The 20,109-nt window shown below is 34.2% G+C and overlaps 1 protein-coding gene and 1 non-coding gene across 7 annotated transcripts in view; one reads left to right on the top strand and one right to left on the bottom strand.

The window, feature by feature from the left end:
• Acbd5 (acyl-CoA binding domain containing 5) overlaps positions 1–17,511 on the top strand; it is a 42,234-nt gene extending 24,723 nt beyond the window's left edge. For all 6 annotated transcript variants that reach the window (XM_076873032.1, XM_076873034.1, XM_076873030.1 and 3 more), the window contains 5 exons: positions 2,268–2,535; positions 6,322–6,521; positions 12,047–12,091; positions 12,402–12,511; positions 15,624–17,511. In XM_076873032.1, the coding sequence (XP_076729147.1) occupies positions 2,268–2,535; positions 6,322–6,521; positions 12,047–12,091; positions 12,402–12,511; positions 15,624–15,636 (636 nt within the window). In that variant the 3' untranslated portion in view covers positions 15,637–17,511. The remainder of the gene's footprint in view (positions 1–2,267; positions 2,536–6,321; positions 6,522–12,046; positions 12,092–12,401; positions 12,512–15,623) is intronic.
• On the bottom strand, positions 792–864 carry Trnaa-agc (transfer RNA alanine (anticodon AGC)). Its single transcript has one exon. It is a non-coding gene; the product is annotated as a tRNA-Ala (tRNA).
• Positions 17,512–20,109: the final 2,598 nt, after the last annotated feature.

Below are 20,109 nucleotides of genomic sequence, written 5' to 3'. Positions count from 1 at the left end.
GGGGTACTTAACCCCACATCCCCAGCCCTATTTTGTATTTTATTTAGAGACAGGGTCTCACTGAGTTGCGAAGTGCCTCCCGTTGCTGAGGCTGGCTTTTGAACTTGCGATTATCCTGACTCAGGCTCCTGAGCTACTGGGATTACAGGTGTGCTCCACCGTGCCTGGCTGTTTTTTAACAGGGAGGCTGTTATAGCATAGATTCCTGGGTCATTATCAATCCCAGAGTCTCTGATTTAGTAAGTCTTAGTGGGACCCATGAATTTGCATGTCTAACAAGCTCCTTTTGCTGCTGCTGCTGCTGGTCTGCAGACCATACTCTGAATAGCATCAAAAACATGAAATAAAATACTAGAGTTCTACCAGAATTGGTAGTGTGGGTGGGACTGATATTCCTACTCCCTTGTTTTCATCTCATAATTTTGATCTCATTATACTAAGAAGATAGAAGAATAGGTTATTGTTCTTTATACCTAACACTTACTTATTTAACTTACTGAGTATTAGCTTATCTTATTTAATCCTTGCCACTTTTCTTCCTACCTCACTGGATAACATGTTCTTCCCATTTAAGGCCAGTTTCTCTGATTTGCTTGTGTCTTATTTTTTTCCCACATTGGAGACTTCCATTTTTTCTACTCTCTAGACTAGATTGTGTCTCTTCTGATTCTTTTTTTCTCATGCTAAACACATGTTCATATCCCTTCTGTCTTTAAAAGGAAATGCTTTCTTTTTTAATTTTTAGTTGTAGATGGATGCAATTTCTTTATTTTGTTTATTTAAAATTTTTTATGTGGTGCTGGGGATTGAACCCAGTGCCTCCTGCGTGCTAGGCAAGCGCTCTACCACTGAGCCACAACCCCAGCCCAGAAAATGCTTTCTTAATCTTGTGAAACCCTCTAAGTATTGTCTTATTGCCCTTCTTTACTTTATGGCCAGACATTTTTGGGATTGTATTCATTAACTGCATTCATTCACCTCAGTCAGGTTTCTGTCATACATGCCAACTTGTCTCTGTTCACTAATTTGAAAGGATGCTTTATATTTCCTGTCATTTGACTATCATTTAAAAATATTAACTATTCTCTCCTGGAAAATATTTCATTATACCATTCCTTTAAAAGGGTTTCTCTTTTACCTGTTAGGTTCCATGTAGTCGTCTTCTTTTGAGTTTTTCTTTTTTTGTTGACCTCTTAAATTTAGTGTTCCTCAGACATGTAGTTCTAGTTACCACTTCCTCAGTATCAACCATTTCTCACAGGCTGATTACTCTCAAGTGATAAATCCAATGTTTATCTGAATTCCAACTGCCCTGTTAGATATCTTGCCTAGGGACCTCAATTTTTTCTTATCTGTAATAGTACCATTTTCTCTTTCTGTTCTCCTGAAACCTCAGTATTTCACCTTGGTGAGTCAACAAATCATCTAGTCTCTAGAGACTTTTCTTTCCCTTACTCCCCTCATTCAGTCTTTCAAGTCTTGTTGATTCTATAGTGTTAAATGTTCTCAAGTCTGGGCTGGGGTTGTAATTCAGTGGTAGAGCACTTGCCTAGCACATGTGAGGCACTGGGTTCAATACTCAGTACCATATAAAAATAAATAAATAAAATAAAGATATTGTGTCCATCTCCAACTCAAAAATATTAAAAAATACACAAAAAAAATTTTTTAAAGTTTTCAAATCATCCTGTATCCCAACTAATTTATTGGTTCATGATGTTATTATTGTGACACCTTTGACTTGGCTTATATCATTTGTTCTTATTTGTTCTTCAAGTCATAATTGATCTAATTTCTTCCAAGAAGTCTGTTCTGAGCCTCCACTCAACCACAGTGTGGGTTTGGTACCCATTCTCTGAGCTCCTATAACATTCTTTGCATGTCTTTTCATAAAACTTATTAAACAGTGTTGTTATATCCTTCTCTGATTCCCTAAGATTGTAAGCTTCGTACAGGCAGGGATCCTATCTCTTTCTTCAGAGTATCCCTAAAGTTAATAATTATGGTAAGAATAGAAATTTACATGTTTCTTGGATGAGTGATTGACTCATAAGAACAGTGCACTGTGAAAATGTAATGGACAAAATCATTCCTATTTTTTTTTAATGGCATATAGGAAGTTGGTGATGAATTGAAGAAATTTTTTAGATTAGGAATATTTCCATTAAAACATGAAATAACATTTTAGACTATATTTTGGTGCCATGAAAACTTTATGGTATATAACAATTTATAGTTTTTAATGAAGTGTCATTTTAAATTTGTAGTCTTTAGACAGTTTTACATCAAACAATGGACCATTTCAATATTACTTGGGTAGTGATTGCAATCAGCCCTTGGAAAATTCTGGTTTTCCTGAAGATGTCCAAGTATCTCCTGGAAGTGGCAACATTGGGAATATGCAGGTGGTAACAGTTGAAGGAAAAGGTGAAGTAAAGCATGGAGGAGAAGATGGCAGAAATAACAGTGGAGCACCACACCGTGAGAAGCGAGGCGGAGAAAATGAGGAATTCTCTAACGTCAGAAGAGGCAGAGGTGTGTATTCTCTTTTCTTCTTCCTCACTATAAACTAATTGGTAAAATGGGAAAGTTCTAAACAAAAGAAGCACTAATATGTTCAGTATGCGAAGGTTGTCGTAAAGCTGAAAGTTAATAACATCAATAACATCTTTAGTTTTTCTTTGTCTAGTTTTCCCCTTTAACTCTGGGCATAATGTGTCATCTCTGAAAGCATCAGAGAAAACATTTCCATTTCTAAAATTTTAATGCAATTTTTTTTGTAACCAAATTTATGTTCTATTTCCCCCCTGAACAATCACTTTTCTAGGTGTGCTGATGCTTCTTCTCCTGTCATCTCCAGGTAGAAATCTGAGTTCTTTTTCTTTTCCACATTTCCCCACTTAGGACAAAAGAGATCATTTAAAGCTGACAAGTTAAGTAACAAATATGAAAGAACATTTAACACTGTAAAGATAAACTTTTAGAATAGTGATATCATCAGGTAACAGTATAGAGTTGAGTGCAGAAGAAAAATAAATGTGTTCATTATAATTGTTTCTGGTAAAGGCTGGGGTTGTGGCTCAGTGGTAGAGTGCTCACCTAGCATGTGTGAGGGCCCTGGGTTTGATCCTCAGCATTACATAAAGATGAATAAAGGTATTGTGTCCACTTACCACTAAAAAGTATTTTTTTAAAAAAATTGTTTCTGGTAAGAAATAAATAGATGTTGTGAAAAAAGAATTAAAGATATTATAGAAACTTATGGTTTAGGACTAGGATTGTAGCTCAGTGGTAAAACATGTACTTCGCATGCATGAGGTCTTGTGTTTAATCCTTGCCACACACACACACACACACACAAAAAAAAAAATGCTGGGAGCCATCAGCCAAGTAGGTATGACAATTTCCTTGCCAGCTACTCCCATGCTGTCTAGTGGAAGGACTCCTGAAAGGTGACCTTGCTCAAGGACCAGGGCGGATCCGTGTTTAGGGTGTCCCCGGTTTAGCATAATAGGAGATTAGGGTGTTCCCCCTTTAGAATAGGGCGTATCCTGCTGCCTGGGTTCCTCTTGAGTTCTTAGGGTCAGACAATATATTTGGGAGACAGAAGCCCGGTGGAGTGGTGGATTTGGGCAGAGAACGTGGATTTCCCCAGAACGTGTTTGTAGAAGGCCGGTGTGAGATCGGGAATAAAGAATTGCTGTTTGAATCTATAAGCTGTGTGGTGGCTCGTGATTTGTGCCCAGCCAGAGACTGCGGCAAAAAAAGGAAAGGAAAATAATGGTTTTAAAATAACTACTTGAACAAAATACAAAAGCTCATCAATTTACAATGGAGCTACGTCCCACTAAGCCCATGATAAGAGCATTATAACTTGAATATGCATTTAATATTTTTAACTTATTGAGCAGTAGCTGCTCCCAAGTCACTGGGATTAATAGGCATGTGCCACCGTGCCTGGCCTCTTAGCTCCTTTTCAAATTTTATTTTGAGATAGGATCTCACTAAACTTCCCATGCTGGCCTTGAACTATCCTCTTGCCTCAGCTCCTGAGTAACTGGGATTACAAGCTGTGTCCACTGTCCCTTGTTTTCCTTTTAATATGTTTGTAAGGCATATTATTGCTGTTCAAGAATGTACAGTATACTATTTTATGATCTTTCTATAAAGTCTAAACTTAGCTTGTGAATTAAACTTATGAAAGTTAATTCCAACCTGTTCTTTGTAATTCTTGCCTTTATCACCTTCTTCCTTTTTTTATTTTTGAATTACTTTTTTTAAGCATCTATTTTGAATAAGCAAAGGAAATGTTTCCACTCTGATGTCTACCTTGCTCCTTCAATCACTGCATCTTTCTATATGCCTTTCCTATCATGGTAGTTTGCCTCTTCTTTTTAAATATTTGATTATCCGTTTCTTCATATATCAATTTAAGAAATGGTACTTTTTATATGTACCTAATAATTTATACTTAACTTTTATTTATTTATGTATTTATTTTTTTGCAGTACTGGGTATTAAACCAAGGCCTCATACATGCTAGGCAAGTGCTCAACCATTGAGCTATATCACTATCCGTACATTTAACTTTAATTAAAGGAATTTAGCTAGGCACAGTGGCACACTACTCTCAATGGCTTGGGAGGCTGAGGCAGGAGGATTGCAAGTTCAAAGCCAGGCCTTAAACAACTTAGTGAGACCCTATCTCAGAAAATTAAAAAAGGCCTGGGGTTATAACTCAACGGTTATGTACCCCTGGGTTCAAGCTCCAGTACCAAAAAAAAAAACCCAGGGGTACATAACCGTTGAGTTATAACCCCAGGCCTTTTTTTCCATTTCTGCAAGGGTAGGGTAATGTGGTTGTACTGTTAAACAGAGCAGCATAAAACTCAAGTCTTTCTGAACAGAAGTGTGGCAATACTCATTAAGAACCTTGACAAAGTTGTTATCCTTTTATTCAGGAATTATTATTCTTGGAATCTATCCTAAAGGAATCAGTGGAAATTTGGATAAGAATTTATATTCAAAGACATTTCTTGCAGTGTTTTTTGTATTAGCAAAAATTTGAAATCATCCTAACTATCCAAAAGTGAAGAATGAGTGAATTACTTCCTGGCTTAACTAAGAAATTTATGCATTCATTTAAAAGTCTTTGGAATAACATTTAATGATACAGACATATGTTCATAATATGCTTTAAAAAGACAAGTATAAGGGGTAATGCCAATTTTGTAAATATCTGCATAGAAAAACGAATGGAGGGGCTGGGGTTGTAGCTCAGAGGTAGAGTGCTTGCTTAGCACATATGAGGCACTGAGTTTGATCCTGAGCACCACATAAAAATAAATAAATAAAATAAAAGTATTGTGTCCATCTACTATGTATGTGTGTATATATATATATATATATATATATATATATATATATACACACACACATATAAAAAAGACATCTATTTTAAAAAAATTTTATTTGTTCTACTTAGTTGTATATGACAGCAGAATGCATTTTAATTCATCATGCACAAGTGGAGTGCAGCATTTCAATTCTATGGTTGTAAATAGTGTAGAGATGCACCATTCCTGCAATCATACATGTACCTAGGGTAATGATGTTCATCTCATTCCACCATCTTTCCTATCCTCATAATCCCTCTCCACCCTTCCCTTTGCCCAATCCAAAGTTCAAGAAAGGACAAATCTTACCAAAAAAGAATGAATAGTTGCTAGCAAAATCTCAGTAGTTATTAGGTTTTAGTATGTATTAAAAGTATACAATTTATAATAAGAAAAACACATTTAAAAATCTTTTGTGAAACAATGTAATGAAACCAAAAATGACCAAAAAGGAAAACATAACATTTATTTAATATAACTTTTAGTACTTTAGAGAAGCAATCTTCAATTTTTTTCAGTTTTTTTACCTTTTGTTCAAGAATTTTTTAGAATGGACTCTGCACATGTATCTTGTTTGTGAATTATATGAATATAGTCACATATTAATATATGTAAAACATTAGCAAAAAATTTTTTAAATAGGTCAGAATAAATATGTTTATTTTGTGTTTTTATATAAACATATAATGTTTTATATTATTTTGTTTTATATTTTTTATTTTATATCTTTATATGTTTATTTCTTTGATCCTAAGAGTTATTTTGTCTATTTCCTGATTGTTTCTATTCTACTTGAGAGATTTAGATCTTAAAAAAATAACAGAGGAAACTGAATAAAACATTCTATTTCTATTTTTATTTAAATACAAGCAAAATTTTAAAAAAGTTTTATTTAGAACTAACTTATTTTGCTCTCTTACAATAGGACATAGGATGCCACATTGGAGCGAAGGAACCAAAGGTGGGCAAGTGGGAAGTGGAGGTGACGGAGAACGCTGGGGCTCAGACAGAGGATCACGAGGCAGCCTCAATGAGCAGATTGCTCTAGTGCTCATGAGATTGCAGGAGGACATGCAGAATGTCCTTCAGAGACTTCAAAAACTGGAAACACTAACTGCTTCACAGGTAAGCTTCTGACTGTATTTTCTTAGTTGTTGATAGGCCTTTTATTATTTTATTTATTTATATGTGGTGCTGAGAATCAAACCCAGTGCCTCACACATGCCAGGTAAGTGCACTACTACCCAGCTCCAGCCCCAGCCCACTTACTTCATTGCTTTTTGGTTTTTTAAATATTTATTTTTTAGTTGAAGTTGGACACAGTATCTTATTTATTTATATGTGGTGCTGAGGATCGAACCCAGGGCCTCACACATGCTAGGCAAATGCTCTACCGCTGAGCCACAACCCCAGCCCACTTCATTGCCTTTAAGTACAACAAATAAAAAACTAAATGAAGTGTTCTTCTGTTTGTGGATCCTGCAAAGCAGTGAATAATCTGTTTTTCAGATTTGTACAAATCATACATTTTCACAATTTACCCAAAGTGTAGTGATTTTTCTAAAAACTAAGAAGTATCTACTGAATACTACTTGGTATTAGAAGAATAATCGCTACTTCCATTGCAGTAGGCTTCCATTGCAAGATAAACACATTGAATGTAGATACATAAACAAACTGATACCACAGGCTTTCTAATTAACCATCGTGAATATGAATATATATATATATATATATATATATATATATATATATTTTGGTATTGGGTATTGAACTCAGGGATACTTTACTGCTGAGCTACATCCTCAGCCCTTTTTATTTTTTCAATTTGAGACAGTCTCTCTGCTAAATTGTGGAGTCTGACCTCAAGCTTTTGATGGCCCGTTTCATATAGCCTCCTAAATTGCTGGGATTATAAGCCTGTGCCATCCTGCCCAGCTCATTGTGAATATCTTACCCTTTACCAAATCAGTAACTTACTCAGTGTATCATAAGGTTTCTCAATGGTATGTATCCCAAAGATTCTCAATTATGTTTTATTATCGGACTGTGAATCCCTAGATTTTCTATGAACATGCTAAAATACTATGCAAATTTTATTTGATTTTTGAGGAGGAAGGATTTGTCTTTATCAGGTTCTCAACAAGATCTGTAATAAAAAAGTTTAAAAATAGTGTCTCATGTGTATGATCCAGTGTTTCAGAGTCTCTTTCACATTAAAAAGAAAAAAAAAAAAATAGGGCTGGGGTTGTAGCTCAGTGGTAGAGCACTTGCCTAGCATGTGTAAGACACTGGGTTTGATCCTCAGCCCCACATAAAAATAAATGAATAAAAATAAAGGTACTGTGTCCATCTACAACTAAAAAAAACTTAAAATAATAATAATAATTAAAATAATGAAAATAAATAAAATAATAATGAAAATTAACCCAGTTTATTTTTTTGTTTTTTAAAAATACTTATTTTAGATGTCAATGGACATTTAGTCTTATTTATTTACATATATGCAGTGCTGAGAATAGAATCCAATGCCTAACATATGCTGGACAAATGCTCTACCACTGAGCTACAACCCCAGCCCAAGTTTATTTTTTAAAATACAACAAATAAAAAGAAAATTAAATTTGGAAAAGGAATAATGCCTTAAATAAATAATATGACATTCTTATTTATATAGGTATATGTAAGTTGTTTATCAAATAAACTTTTATTTGTATCTTTCATTAGTAAGAAATTGTGGCATTTTGTATGTGCTTGAGAAATAAAGTATATTTAAAGTCTGTGATCCCGGTACACTATTCCTAGGATAGATAACACAGAGTTATCTTAAGAGAAACCAAGAAGAGGTACCCCTACAGAAAAGCCTCTTTTGTGTAGTTATTACTGAACATTATTGTTCCAATCTGTTTTGCTCTTATTCTGTGATTTTATTTTTATTTTTAAATTGTTTTTCATTTTGCAATTTTATTTTTAAAAAGAATACTTTGTATATATTTAATGTCTTTAATGATACTGAAATATTTCTAAAATTCTTTTGATATTATTTATAGGTTTTACTTTTTCATTGTTGTCTCATACAAACCCTTTTTTTAAAAAAAGATTTGGGATCCTGGAACTGTAGCTCAGTGGTAGAACTTGTACTTATCATATAGGAAGCCGTGGGTTCAGTGTCCATCTTTGAGGGAAAAAAAACAAAGATTTTGATATGATAAAGAACTTCTTAAAAATGTGAATAATTTACTTGGATGACTCATGAGTAGTAAATTGAAGACAGAATAGTAGTAGATTGTAGAACTGAAGGAGACTTAGTTTAATAATCTTGTTAAAAAGAAACTAAGTATTGGGAGGCTATATTAATTATTGGCAGAGCAAAGTCATAGTAAGCAGTAATTACTGTCATTATGAAATGATAATAATAATGGTGATAATAAAATAAAGATGATGATGATAAGATAACTTGGTTCCTCCCCTCAGGAAGCTCACAACCTTAAAGAGGACCTAATTTAAGTAATTTTCTGTTTTCATATTTCCTTTGCAATGGTTACTATAGGTAGAATATCCCTTCCTCAAAATGCTTGGGACCCCAAGTATTTCAGATTTCAGAGTTTTTGTAGTTTGGAATATGATCATAGACTTTATCAGTTTAGCATCCATAGTTTGGAAATCCAAAATTGGAAATGCTCCAAAATCCACAACTTTTTTGAGTGTTGTGTTGTCATTCAAAAAGGTACTCAAAAAAGTATTGGATTTATATATATATATATATATATATTTTTTTTTTTAAAAAGAGAGAGAGAGAGAGAGAGAGAGGAGAGAGAGAATTTTAATATTTATTTTTTAGTTCTCAGCAGACACAACATCTTTGTTTGTATGTGGTGCTGAGGATCGAACCCAGGCTGCATGCATGCCAGGCGAGCGCGCTACCACTTGAGCCACATCCCCAGCCCAGTATTGGATTTTTGAGCATTTTGGATTTTTTTAGATTTTCATATTAGCAAAGTGCTACCTATGTTGTTTGAAGTTTTTCCTTTCAAAATGAATTTCAAAAAACGAGGGGTGGGAAGCAGGGCTCAGTGGCGCATGCCTGTAATCCCAGCAGTTTGTGAGACTGAGGAAGGAAGATTGCAAGTTTGAAGCCAGCCTCAGCAAAATCAAGGCGCTAAGCAACTGAATGAGACCCTGTCTCCAAAGAAAATACAAAATAGGGCTTGGGATGTGGCTCAGCAGTCGTGTGTCCATGAGTTCAATTCAAAACAAAACAAGGAGTGGGATCTGGAAAGGGTAGGCTAGGATGTAGCTCAGTGGTGAAGTATTTGCCTGGGTCAGATCCCCAACACCTCAGAGGGAATAGAAAAGCCATCAGTAATCCTCTATTTTCATCTAGCAATAAATAATAAAATATTAAACTGTGACTTTCTAAATAGAACTTACATAAAAGCTTCTTGGTATATATGGATAAATATCCTAGCAATAGTGTACCGGGATAATGGACTTTAAATATACTTTATTTCTCAAGCACATACAAAGCAAAACCAAAACTGTAATCTTAATTAAACAAGTAGTGCTGGTTACTTTTTTTTTTGGTACTGGGTATTAAACCCCAGGGTGTTCTACCACTGAGCTATATTCCCAGCCCTTCCTTTTTTTTTTTTTTTTAAATTTTGAATAGGGTTTTGCTAAGTTGCTATGGCTGGCCTCAACTTGCTGTCCTCCTGCCTCAGCCTTCTGAGTCATTAGGATTACAGACATGTGCCATTGTGTCCAGCTAGTGCTAGTTACTTCTTAGCTGTAAGCCAAGTTCTGTTCAACAGTTCCAGTTCAACTTTAGTGTTTAATAGGTTAATTTCTACTGTAATGAAGGGTAGTTATTCTGTCTGTCACTTTGGAATTTGGTCACCATGAGTTTCATTCCAATTCATAGTGACTAATATGACGTTGGATATAAGTTATTGGATACCTAGGAGCCCAGTTTTTTAATTCTACCCTTTATTACATTTAATCTGGAGAAGTGCCATACGTACATTTCTTGGTTGAATATTATTATGCTTAAGAGTCATTACCTTTTCTTCATTCTTTTAGCACTTGAAGTGTTTAGCTTGAGTGTACTACAACTTTAACTCACCAGTGTAACACTTTAATGGTCGATAGGGACTAATGCAACATCTAGAGGCATCTAATTTAGTTGCACTGTAAGCCATATTCATACTAGGCTACTTGAAATCACATTATCCATAAGAATTTTTTTAAAAAAAACTTTCTTTTAATATTTTTTTAGTTGTCAATAGACCTTTATTTTATTTATTTATATGTGGTGCTGAGAATCAAACCCAGGGCCTCACACGTGCTAGGCAAGCGCTGTACCACTGAGCCCCAGTCCTAGCCCACCCATAAGAATTTTAAAAGCCTGCTTTCCTTCTGCCCCACCTTGCTGCTATTCTATCTCACAGAACTTCATCACGTTGACCTTCTAGTTGTTCCTTGAAGTTTCCAGTAGTTTCTGTCTCACCCTGGGTCTTTGAACTTGCTTTTACTTTTACACAGAAGGCTGTTCCTTCTGTTAGCCACAATTTTGAGCCTTCTTCAAACAATTTATTTAAAATTGCTTGCAAGTATGCTGCGGGTAGAACTCACTAATAGAATGCTTGCTTATGTGCAATCCTCCTCACTGCAAAAATAGAAAAACAAAATTGCTGCAGGCTTCAATTCTTCTGATATGTCTCATATGTCTTCCCTGTTTTATTTTTTCCTTATGGCATTTTTCACCCCGGACATGCTGTAAATTTATTATTTTGTTATTATCAGTATCCCTACACTGGGATATGTTCCATTAAGGCAGGGATATTTGTCATTTTGCTTCTTCCTGTACCTTTAGTACCCGGAATAGTGACTAGTACATAATAGATCTCAGTAAACATTTATTCAGTGAATGGATGATCTCATTAATCTTCATTCCCTTTATCTAAAATTATAATAAATAGAGAAAACTGGAGCAATAAGTTTATAATAAGTCTAAGGAAACTTGATTTAGATTAAGTTTCCTGAATTAATTGAAAATTTTCTGTTTAATTCATATTGCTTCTCAGGCTGAGGGTGTAGCTTACTGGTAGAGCACTTGCCTAGCATGTATGAGTTCTTTTACAGAATTTCCCAGCACTAGGAAAAAAAAGAAATATATATCTATATATCTATACACACACATACTGCTTCTCACTTAATAATCTTTAATACTAACAGTTCATTTCTCATATATATCATATATATATATTTTTTTTGCTATAACTTGTCAGGAATTCCCCAAACAAGTCTTTGGATACTGTTTACAGTCTATTTTAATTAATAATCAAGGCTGCAGTTCTCAAATGTGCTTGTAAATTGCTGGTTTGTATGGAAACAAAGGAAGTAGGTAATGTAATAAGACCCTTAAAGAAGCAAGTGCTTAAATTGATTTGAGGGTTTTGGGGTCTTTTGTTTGTTTTTTTTTTTTGGTGCTGGGGATTGAATCCAGGGCCTTATGCATGCGAGGCAAGCTCTTTACCAACTGAGCTATATTCCTAGTCCTAGACTTTTTTTTTTTTAAAGGACAGGAAGTAGAAAAATTACCATGTATTTTTTCTTTTGTCAAGCTGAGTCACTTTCATTTGTATTCACAGGAAAAATCATCAACATTGCAGCCTAGTACTCAACCTTCCTCACAAGTAAGACGTTTTTTTCTTAAAATCTAAGTAGCAGGGTTTTAAATGAGTTATAGTACATTTAGATTACATCTTGAGGTCTGTATGGTATTTAAGATTAATTTTATCCTTTAAAGCTTTGAAGTTAAAAAATATTTGTTTTCTGTTTAAGTTTGAAATGTTCCTGAAAGTTTATTTACTGAGTTATGGCCTGAAATACAGAATATCACTTTTCTTTCACAAGGATTTTTATATTTTCAAAATTAAGAATTAAGCATGTTGTTAAGTTTATAATATTTAATAGATTATTGACAAGTTTATTTTATTTTTCCAGAGACCATCTTGGTGGCCCTTTGAGATGTCTCCTGGTGCATTAACTTTTGCTATTATATGGCCTTTTATTGCCCAGTGGTTGGTGCATTTGTATTATCAAAGAAGGAGAAGGTAATACTATAGTTTTATAATTTGAAATGATGCATAAATTCTTAAAACTGATAGTAGACAGTTTTCACCAACAACTAAGAGAATAGATCCATTGTCATATTGAACATTCTATACTGATCCTGAGATTAAAGCTACCTTGGAAATGATATGTTGGCGATTGCTCAGTACTTGTTAGACTAGTTTTCCCTTGGGAACATCTGATAGATTTGTATGCCTATGATCTGCTCAACAAGAAAATAACTATATGCTTCTTAAGTTTTATGGCTTTATGATGTTTGTTTTGGGCCCTTTGCTAATATAAATGACAGTGGAAAGGTAAACAGATAATACTTGCTTACTTTGTATACCTTTGACAGATAGGCATTAACATTTCAGAAAAATTTCAGCCTGCTGGTTGACTGTATCTAGAATTAGGAAGTAGTTTAAGATGAAGGCCAGAGTTCCAGTTTGGGATGATAAAAGATAACTCAAATAGGTCTGAGAAATAGCTTGGAATTCCTGAATGTACCCTGAATCTCTGTCCTGAGGTGAGAATACTTGTGTTCCAGAAAATTTTCAATCCAAAAATTGGACACAAAAACTGAATTACTTTCTTGAGCGAATTGGCAAGGTAGACCATTACTTTGCTGGTGGCCTTATTGATTGTGTCTTCCATGTTTCATCATCATCTCCCATTAAGTAATAATTGATGGGTAAAAAGCAATAGGGCACACTTGACACACATTTAAAAAAATCTGTGAGTTTAAATATTTATGGGTGTTTTTCCTTTACCAAAGAACCCAGTTATAATCTATCACAGTAGGTAGGTTGAAATGCATATGAAACTTAAGCTTTCTTTTTTTTGGGGGGGGCACTATATCCAGGGCACTTAACCACTAAGCCACATCACCAGCCCTTTTTTAAACAATATATTTTATTTAGAGACGGTGTGTCGTTGAGTTGCTCGGGGCCTCACTAAGTTGTTAAGGCTGGTTTTGAACTTGAAATCCTCCTGCCTCAGCCTCCCAAGCCACTGGGATTACAGGAGTACACCACCAAACCCAGACTAAGTTGATTTTTCAATAGTACTTTTACCTTTTAAGTCCATTTGTATATTTGTTGTTTGTTTGTTTAATGGATTCTTTTTTTTTTTAAGTTTGTAGATCGATATAATACCTTTATTTGTTTATTTTTAACTGATGCCAGGGATTGAACCCAGTGCCTCATGCATGCTAGGCAAGCACTTTGCCACTGCGCCACAACCCCAGCCCTTATTTGTTTTTTTTTTTTAATTGTCAAAAAGATATAGATGTTGGACTGAGGATAAAGCTCAGTGATAGAGCACTTGCCTAGCGTCGGCAAGAACCCGGGTTTGATTCCCAGCACCATAGAGGGGAATCAAAAGAACTATAAACTTTTAATTTAAATGTTTTTTCTTTTACACATTATAAATTTCTCCTATGATGTTTGGGCATAGTCCTGTTCAGTGTTTTAAATTCTAGTTTCCTTGACATAGGAGGAAAAAAGAACCAAATCTTTTCTCAATAAGTAGTAATGCTCAACTTAAACAGTAGGCACAGTGACACTAAAGGTAGGTATTTACATATTTTGTACTGTTTCAAAATTATTTTTTTACTGTGTTAGGGATTGAACCCAGGCCCTCACACATGCTGGGTAAGCTCTCTACCACTGAGCTACATCCCTGGACTTCAAAATTCCTTTTCATGTTTTCTTTGTAGAAGAAAGTTGGAGGGCAGTGAAATTTGAGATAGGACCAAAATAAAATAAAATTCAATTAATAGTTATCTTTTGGGGCTGGGGTTGTGGCTCAGTGGTAGAGTGCTTGCCTGGCATGCGTGAGGCTCTGGGTTCCGTCCTCAACACCACATTTAAAAATAAATAAACAAACAAATAAATAAATATATTGTGTCCATCTACAACTGAAAAAAAAATACTTTAAAAAAATAGTTATCCTACCACTTCATTAAATGTTTAAAAAAATGCCGACGCAGTGGCGCACACCTATAATCCCAGTGGCTCGGGAGGCTGAGACAGGAGAATCATGAGTTCAAACCAGCCGCAGCTAACATTTGTGCTAGAACCTCACTCAGACAGTTTGTCTTTAGAACCACCCACATCTGTCTTTGTCCATCATTTCATTTATCCTCTTCCAGAGGCCCTATTTTCTTCCTTCTGCAGGGAACTCCTGTTAGGTGAAAACTGATCTGATTATTCAAATTTATACAGAGCGTAAGAAATGATCTGATTATTTCAAATCAGAGTATTTCTACAGAGAGGAATGACTAATATGAAAGTTTTAGACAGGCATCTTGAGTGCTCAGGAGGGTATGGAGATTTTACAGCAGTCATATGTGATTGTTGTGTCTTGTGATAACAAGCTTACCCTCTCCCGGTAGCTCATTCACTCTGATGTCATTAAAATCATTGTGTTATATTTATCCAAGTTTGAGGGCTGTATGTTTCTGTCTCCCCTGTCACTAAACTGAGCTCTTTAGAGTGCAAACAGCCTGCCTCATTTATGTCTGAATTCAGGTGCACGAATAGGGTCTGGAAAATAACAGATACAAATATGTGTTGATTAAATGAATAGTCTGGGTCAATTAAGCTTTTGGTTTCACAGCTTTTCCATTTTCACAAAATTATGAAATAATTCCCCTAAGTCTTGATTGTATAGCCAATTGGAAAAGGATGAAATTCTAGAAGGGAAGAAAAAAGGAATGTAAATTTATTTATTGAAAACTGTTTGGGCCAGGTGTGGTGGTGCAGCCTCAGCAACTTAGGAAGGCCTTAAGCAACTTAATGAGACCCTGTCTCAAAATAGAAAATAAAAAGGGCTGGGGATGTGACTCAGTGGTAAAGCACCTCTGGGTTCATTCCCCAGTACCAAAAATTAAATAAATAAAAACTTTTGATAATTTCAGTGCCTACAATTAGATCCTTCCTATTGGGCTAAGTCACATGAAGTTGTTTCCTGAGGATCATTTGTAATTTATGGTTTTATCTTGAAATTGAATGTTTTTATGTTATCATCCAAGAATTTTTGGTATGGATGTGTTTCATGTTGGGTTGCATTTATACTCACAGGAATCTGGTTTTTACTTTCTTTTTAAAGAAAACTGAACTGAAGAAAATGATATTTTACTTAAGAAGACTGCTGGGCCTGGATGACCTCAGAATGAAATGGATTGTGGAGTTCACAAGAAAATCTTAATTTGTGATGATTACATTTCTTTTTTGTTGTCCAGTAGTTTGGTTTGTGTACATATACACACACATATTTTTTGCACTACACAAATGATAACATTTTAAGGACTAATAGTGCTGATACTTGAATAATCAATCTAACCTAGGTTATAAGTAACATATATTGTACCCTACTCTTGAACTTGAAGGACATTAAATTATTGTTTGGTAACATTTACCCGATTATCTTCCATAGAGAAATATAAGCTGCTTCCCAAGGTACAGGTCTGATAATGAGATCGATTTATATAAGTGGGTATTTTTCATTTTCTAAGTTAAATATGAGAAAGAATGTAAACCAAGTATGAGTTTCAAATGAGGGTAAATGGATTTTATATTAGTCACTGAATTGCCATGCCAAGTAGTAGAAACTGTTGGAAGAATCTTCTCCACATTCACTTTGTGGGCTGCACGTAATCTTTCTTGAGTAGTCACATCTCAGAGTTAATGTCAGGCATCGTTATTAAAAATTATATCCCTTTGTACTACTAGACTTAGTTTTTACAAATGAGTTACAGATAGACATAACATGATGATGGAAATTATGAAAAATGGGCTTAATGTAATAGATTTAAAAGTTTATTCTGAGCCTACAGATATAACCTATAAGATTTTAATTCAATCTATACATATATTCCTTTGTAATTATTTTTCTTTGAGGATATCTAGTGTATGCTTCATAGGGTGCTTTGAAATATAAAATGAAAACTTATTTATACTGTTTTTACAAAGGTAAAAAAGGAAACATATTAATATCACTTTTCTGCAACTGGTATACTATACAGACTGGACTCTTTAACCTCTTAGTGCCTCAGTTTTTCCTTGGGGGTATAATATTTGGATATACATACTTCATTAGGGGTATTGGAAGGTTTTGCAAGCTAACAGGCCATATGCTTTTATATGAATAGGCATGCTCAACCAATGAAAATTTAAGTCCCTCTATCCCACATCTCACCTTTTAGACTAAAAGGAAGACTGTAATTTAGATCCTTGAAGATTTGGAAAATCATTCTTCCTGTATACCTTACAAAACTCTACATTTAGTTAGATGTACTTTGTGCTTTAAAGATTTCTATGAATCAGAGACTTTGTAACAGATAATTTTGAAGAATTCTGTATTGCAAGATGTTGGGATTAGCATGTGTTCAGAGTGTTTTTAATAAGAGGGAAGAAATTAGTCCAACTTTAATATACAGAATGGTTCTTTATTTGCCTGAAGCTTTTTTTTTTTTTATGAGAATACAATTTGTTTTTCCCAAACTCATGTTCTTATTTCTTCTTTCATATAACTTCATGTTTTTTTAGTTTTTAATCCATCTAGATTTAAACATGTCTAAAAGGATCTACCTTTGCTTAAAAACGACAAAAAAAAAACAACCTATCCTCTACTTATTTAGAAAAAAATGGAGAAAGTAACTGAATTATATGTAGAAATAAAGTTTAAACTTGTGGATCAGGGATTATTTTAAAAAATTAGATATCAAGTATGAAATCAGAAAATGGTGGCTTTAAGAAAGTAGGAAATTGGGATTCATTACAAGCAGTCAGGGGTAATTAACTGCTAGGGATAACCATTTGTATCTTATTCCAAAGTCTTTATTTTATAGTTTGAAAAGCACTTTGCACACAATTCTTGTATATAAATTAATGATGTAATTATAGGGTATAGTGTTATTGCTTTGTTTAATAAGAATCTCATTTTAAATTGACAGCTATGGTATTTTTTTAATGATCAACTTATTTTCTGTTTCTTTATTGTAAACTAAGTTAAAATAAAAGGTTAATGAGAAATGTTGTTACTGTTAGTGTATTGATTATATACTAAAGATTAAATGAGAATAAATAGTAGGAATTCATAAAATTAACTTTTTAAATAAAGTCATGCTTATATATAATTTTATAAAAAATCAAGCTAGGATGACATTTAACTCATTTAATCATCTAGTTGATTAGAATTAGTGATCCAGTCAAAAATCGTAATTTAGTTCATAACACCAAATAAATAGCTTCTCACAAAGCACTCGGTGAACCCCTAAAAATAGCCATCTTGAATATATACCATTAGTTGTAGGTGGAACATGGTGAGTTTGTGGTTTTAATACATATATAATTTATAATTTCATGATAGTATAAAAGTGATGTTAACTACTTGAGATAAGATATCATTGTTCTACTGTGGCTTGACCAAATGTGTGTTTTTTTTTTTTTTTTTTTTTTCCTCATAGAATATATCATTGTTCTACTGTGGCTTGACCAAATGTGTTTTTTTTTTTTTTGTTTTCCTCATAGAAGCTCAGAGGTAGTAAATTCTGGGGCTGGTATTTCCACAATGCCATTATGGATATAGGGCTCACTTCCTGTCTTCTATTCTACCATATTTAGTGTGTAGCTTTCCCAGACTTACAGTATAGGACAACAAGTGAAGGGAAGAAAGCAATTTCCAGTTGTATTTTTCTATCTAATTATGAAACAATTATCTTTATTGAAAGACTCATGTAGGAGACTTCTCATATCTAATTAGCTAGAAGTGTATCCTCTGTACCTTTCCTTCTTCCTTTGGAAGCTTTTCCTTTCCTACTAAGGGATTCTCTTGAGGCTGCTAAATGGAACACCCAGATATGCCCACTCCTTCCACCCAAGCCACAGTAATGAGTATGTGACCCACACCTACCAGTTTATATCCCATTCTTCTAAGAAAAGTTATGATCCCAGGAATGGGTACAGGATCATCAGTGAGACAGTTGGAGTTAATCTTTGGGATTTAATTTGTGGAACTAAGAGAGAGTATTCTTTCTCACTCCTTCTCTTTGCAGTTTTTTTTTTTTTTTTTTGCAACCAATGAACGCTGTTTTTTTTTTCTTTGCAATATTTTTTATATCTGTTTCCAAAGTCTTTATTTTATAGTTTGAAAAGCACTTTGCACACAATTCTTGTATATAAATTAATGATGTAATTATAGGGTATAGTGTTTCAGGTCCACCACAAAACTGAGTAAAAAGTTCATTGTTCCCATACCATTCTCCCAACACCCACATACAACCTTTCCAACCATCACCATCCCCAGGTAGAATGGTACATTTGTTACAATTGATGAATTAACATAGACAAATGATTACATTAGGGTTCATTCTTGGTGTACATTCAGTAGGTTTTTACAAATTTTTAATGATGTGAACCCACCTTCTAATAGAATATAGTCATTTCACTACCCTAAACATCATCTGTGCAAGGCCTATTCCTACCTCTCTGCTAACCCCGGGTAAACATTGATCTTTTTACTGGCTCAATAGTCTTGCATATTTTAGATGTCATGTATTTGGAATCACCATATGTAGACTTTTCAGGCTGGCTTCTTACTCAGTAATATGTACTTACGTTTGTTTTGTGTTTATTCATGGCTTAATAGCTCATGTCTTTGTATCACTGAATAATATTCCATTGTAAGAAAGTGCCACAATTTATCCATTCACCTACAGTAGGCATCTTGATTGTTTCTAACTTATGAATAAAGCTGTTAGAAATGTAACAGTTTGTGGGGCCTCGGGTGTGGCTGAGTGGTAGAGCACCTGCCTAGGCCATATGAGGCACTGGGTCCCATCCTCAGCACCACATATAAATAAATAAACAAAATAAAGGTATTGTATCCATCAACAACTAAAAATATATTTTAAAAATGTGCAGGTTTTTGTGTGAGCATATATATTTTTTTAAATTCAATGCTATGTATCTTTTTTTTTTTTTTTTTTGAGAGAGAGAGAGAGAGAGAACTTTTTAATATTTATTTATTTTTTTAGTTTTCGGCGGACACAACATCTTTGTTTGTATGTGGTGCTGAGGATCGAACCCAGGCTGCATGCATGCCAGGCGAGCGTGCTACTGCTTGAGCCACAATCCCAGCCTGTGTGAGCATATTTTCTACTCATTTGGATAAAAACCAAGGAGTTCGATTGCTGGATCATGTGTTAAGAGTACATTTAGTTTTGTAAGAAACTGCCAAAGAGTCTTCTAAAGTGGCTGTACCATTTTTTTTACACTAGCAATGAATGAGAGTATTTCTGTCAGCATTTAGTGTTGTCAGTGTTTTGGATTTTAGTCGATCTGATAGGAATGTTGTGGTCTTATTGTTTTCGCATATTCTTTCTCTTTGAATTAGAGTCTGCTAAGATTATATTACCCTAGGGTAATATGTCTCTTGTCATTTCGAAGAGCCTTAGATAATAAGGCAAATACTGTTATAACATAGCTTAGAGTCGGTAAAACATGGTCAAGTCCCTCTATCCATTTAACTCTGTAAATAATACCAACTCTCTATAATTTGTTTATATTGATTAGTAAATTTGCTTTCTTATTTA

This window comes from Callospermophilus lateralis, chromosome 13 (genome assembly GCF_048772815.1).
Source record: "Callospermophilus lateralis isolate mCalLat2 chromosome 13, mCalLat2.hap1, whole genome shotgun sequence".
NCBI classification, from domain to species: domain Eukaryota; kingdom Metazoa; phylum Chordata; class Mammalia; order Rodentia; family Sciuridae; genus Callospermophilus; species Callospermophilus lateralis.
This window is presented reverse-complemented; position numbering and strand designations above follow the sequence as displayed.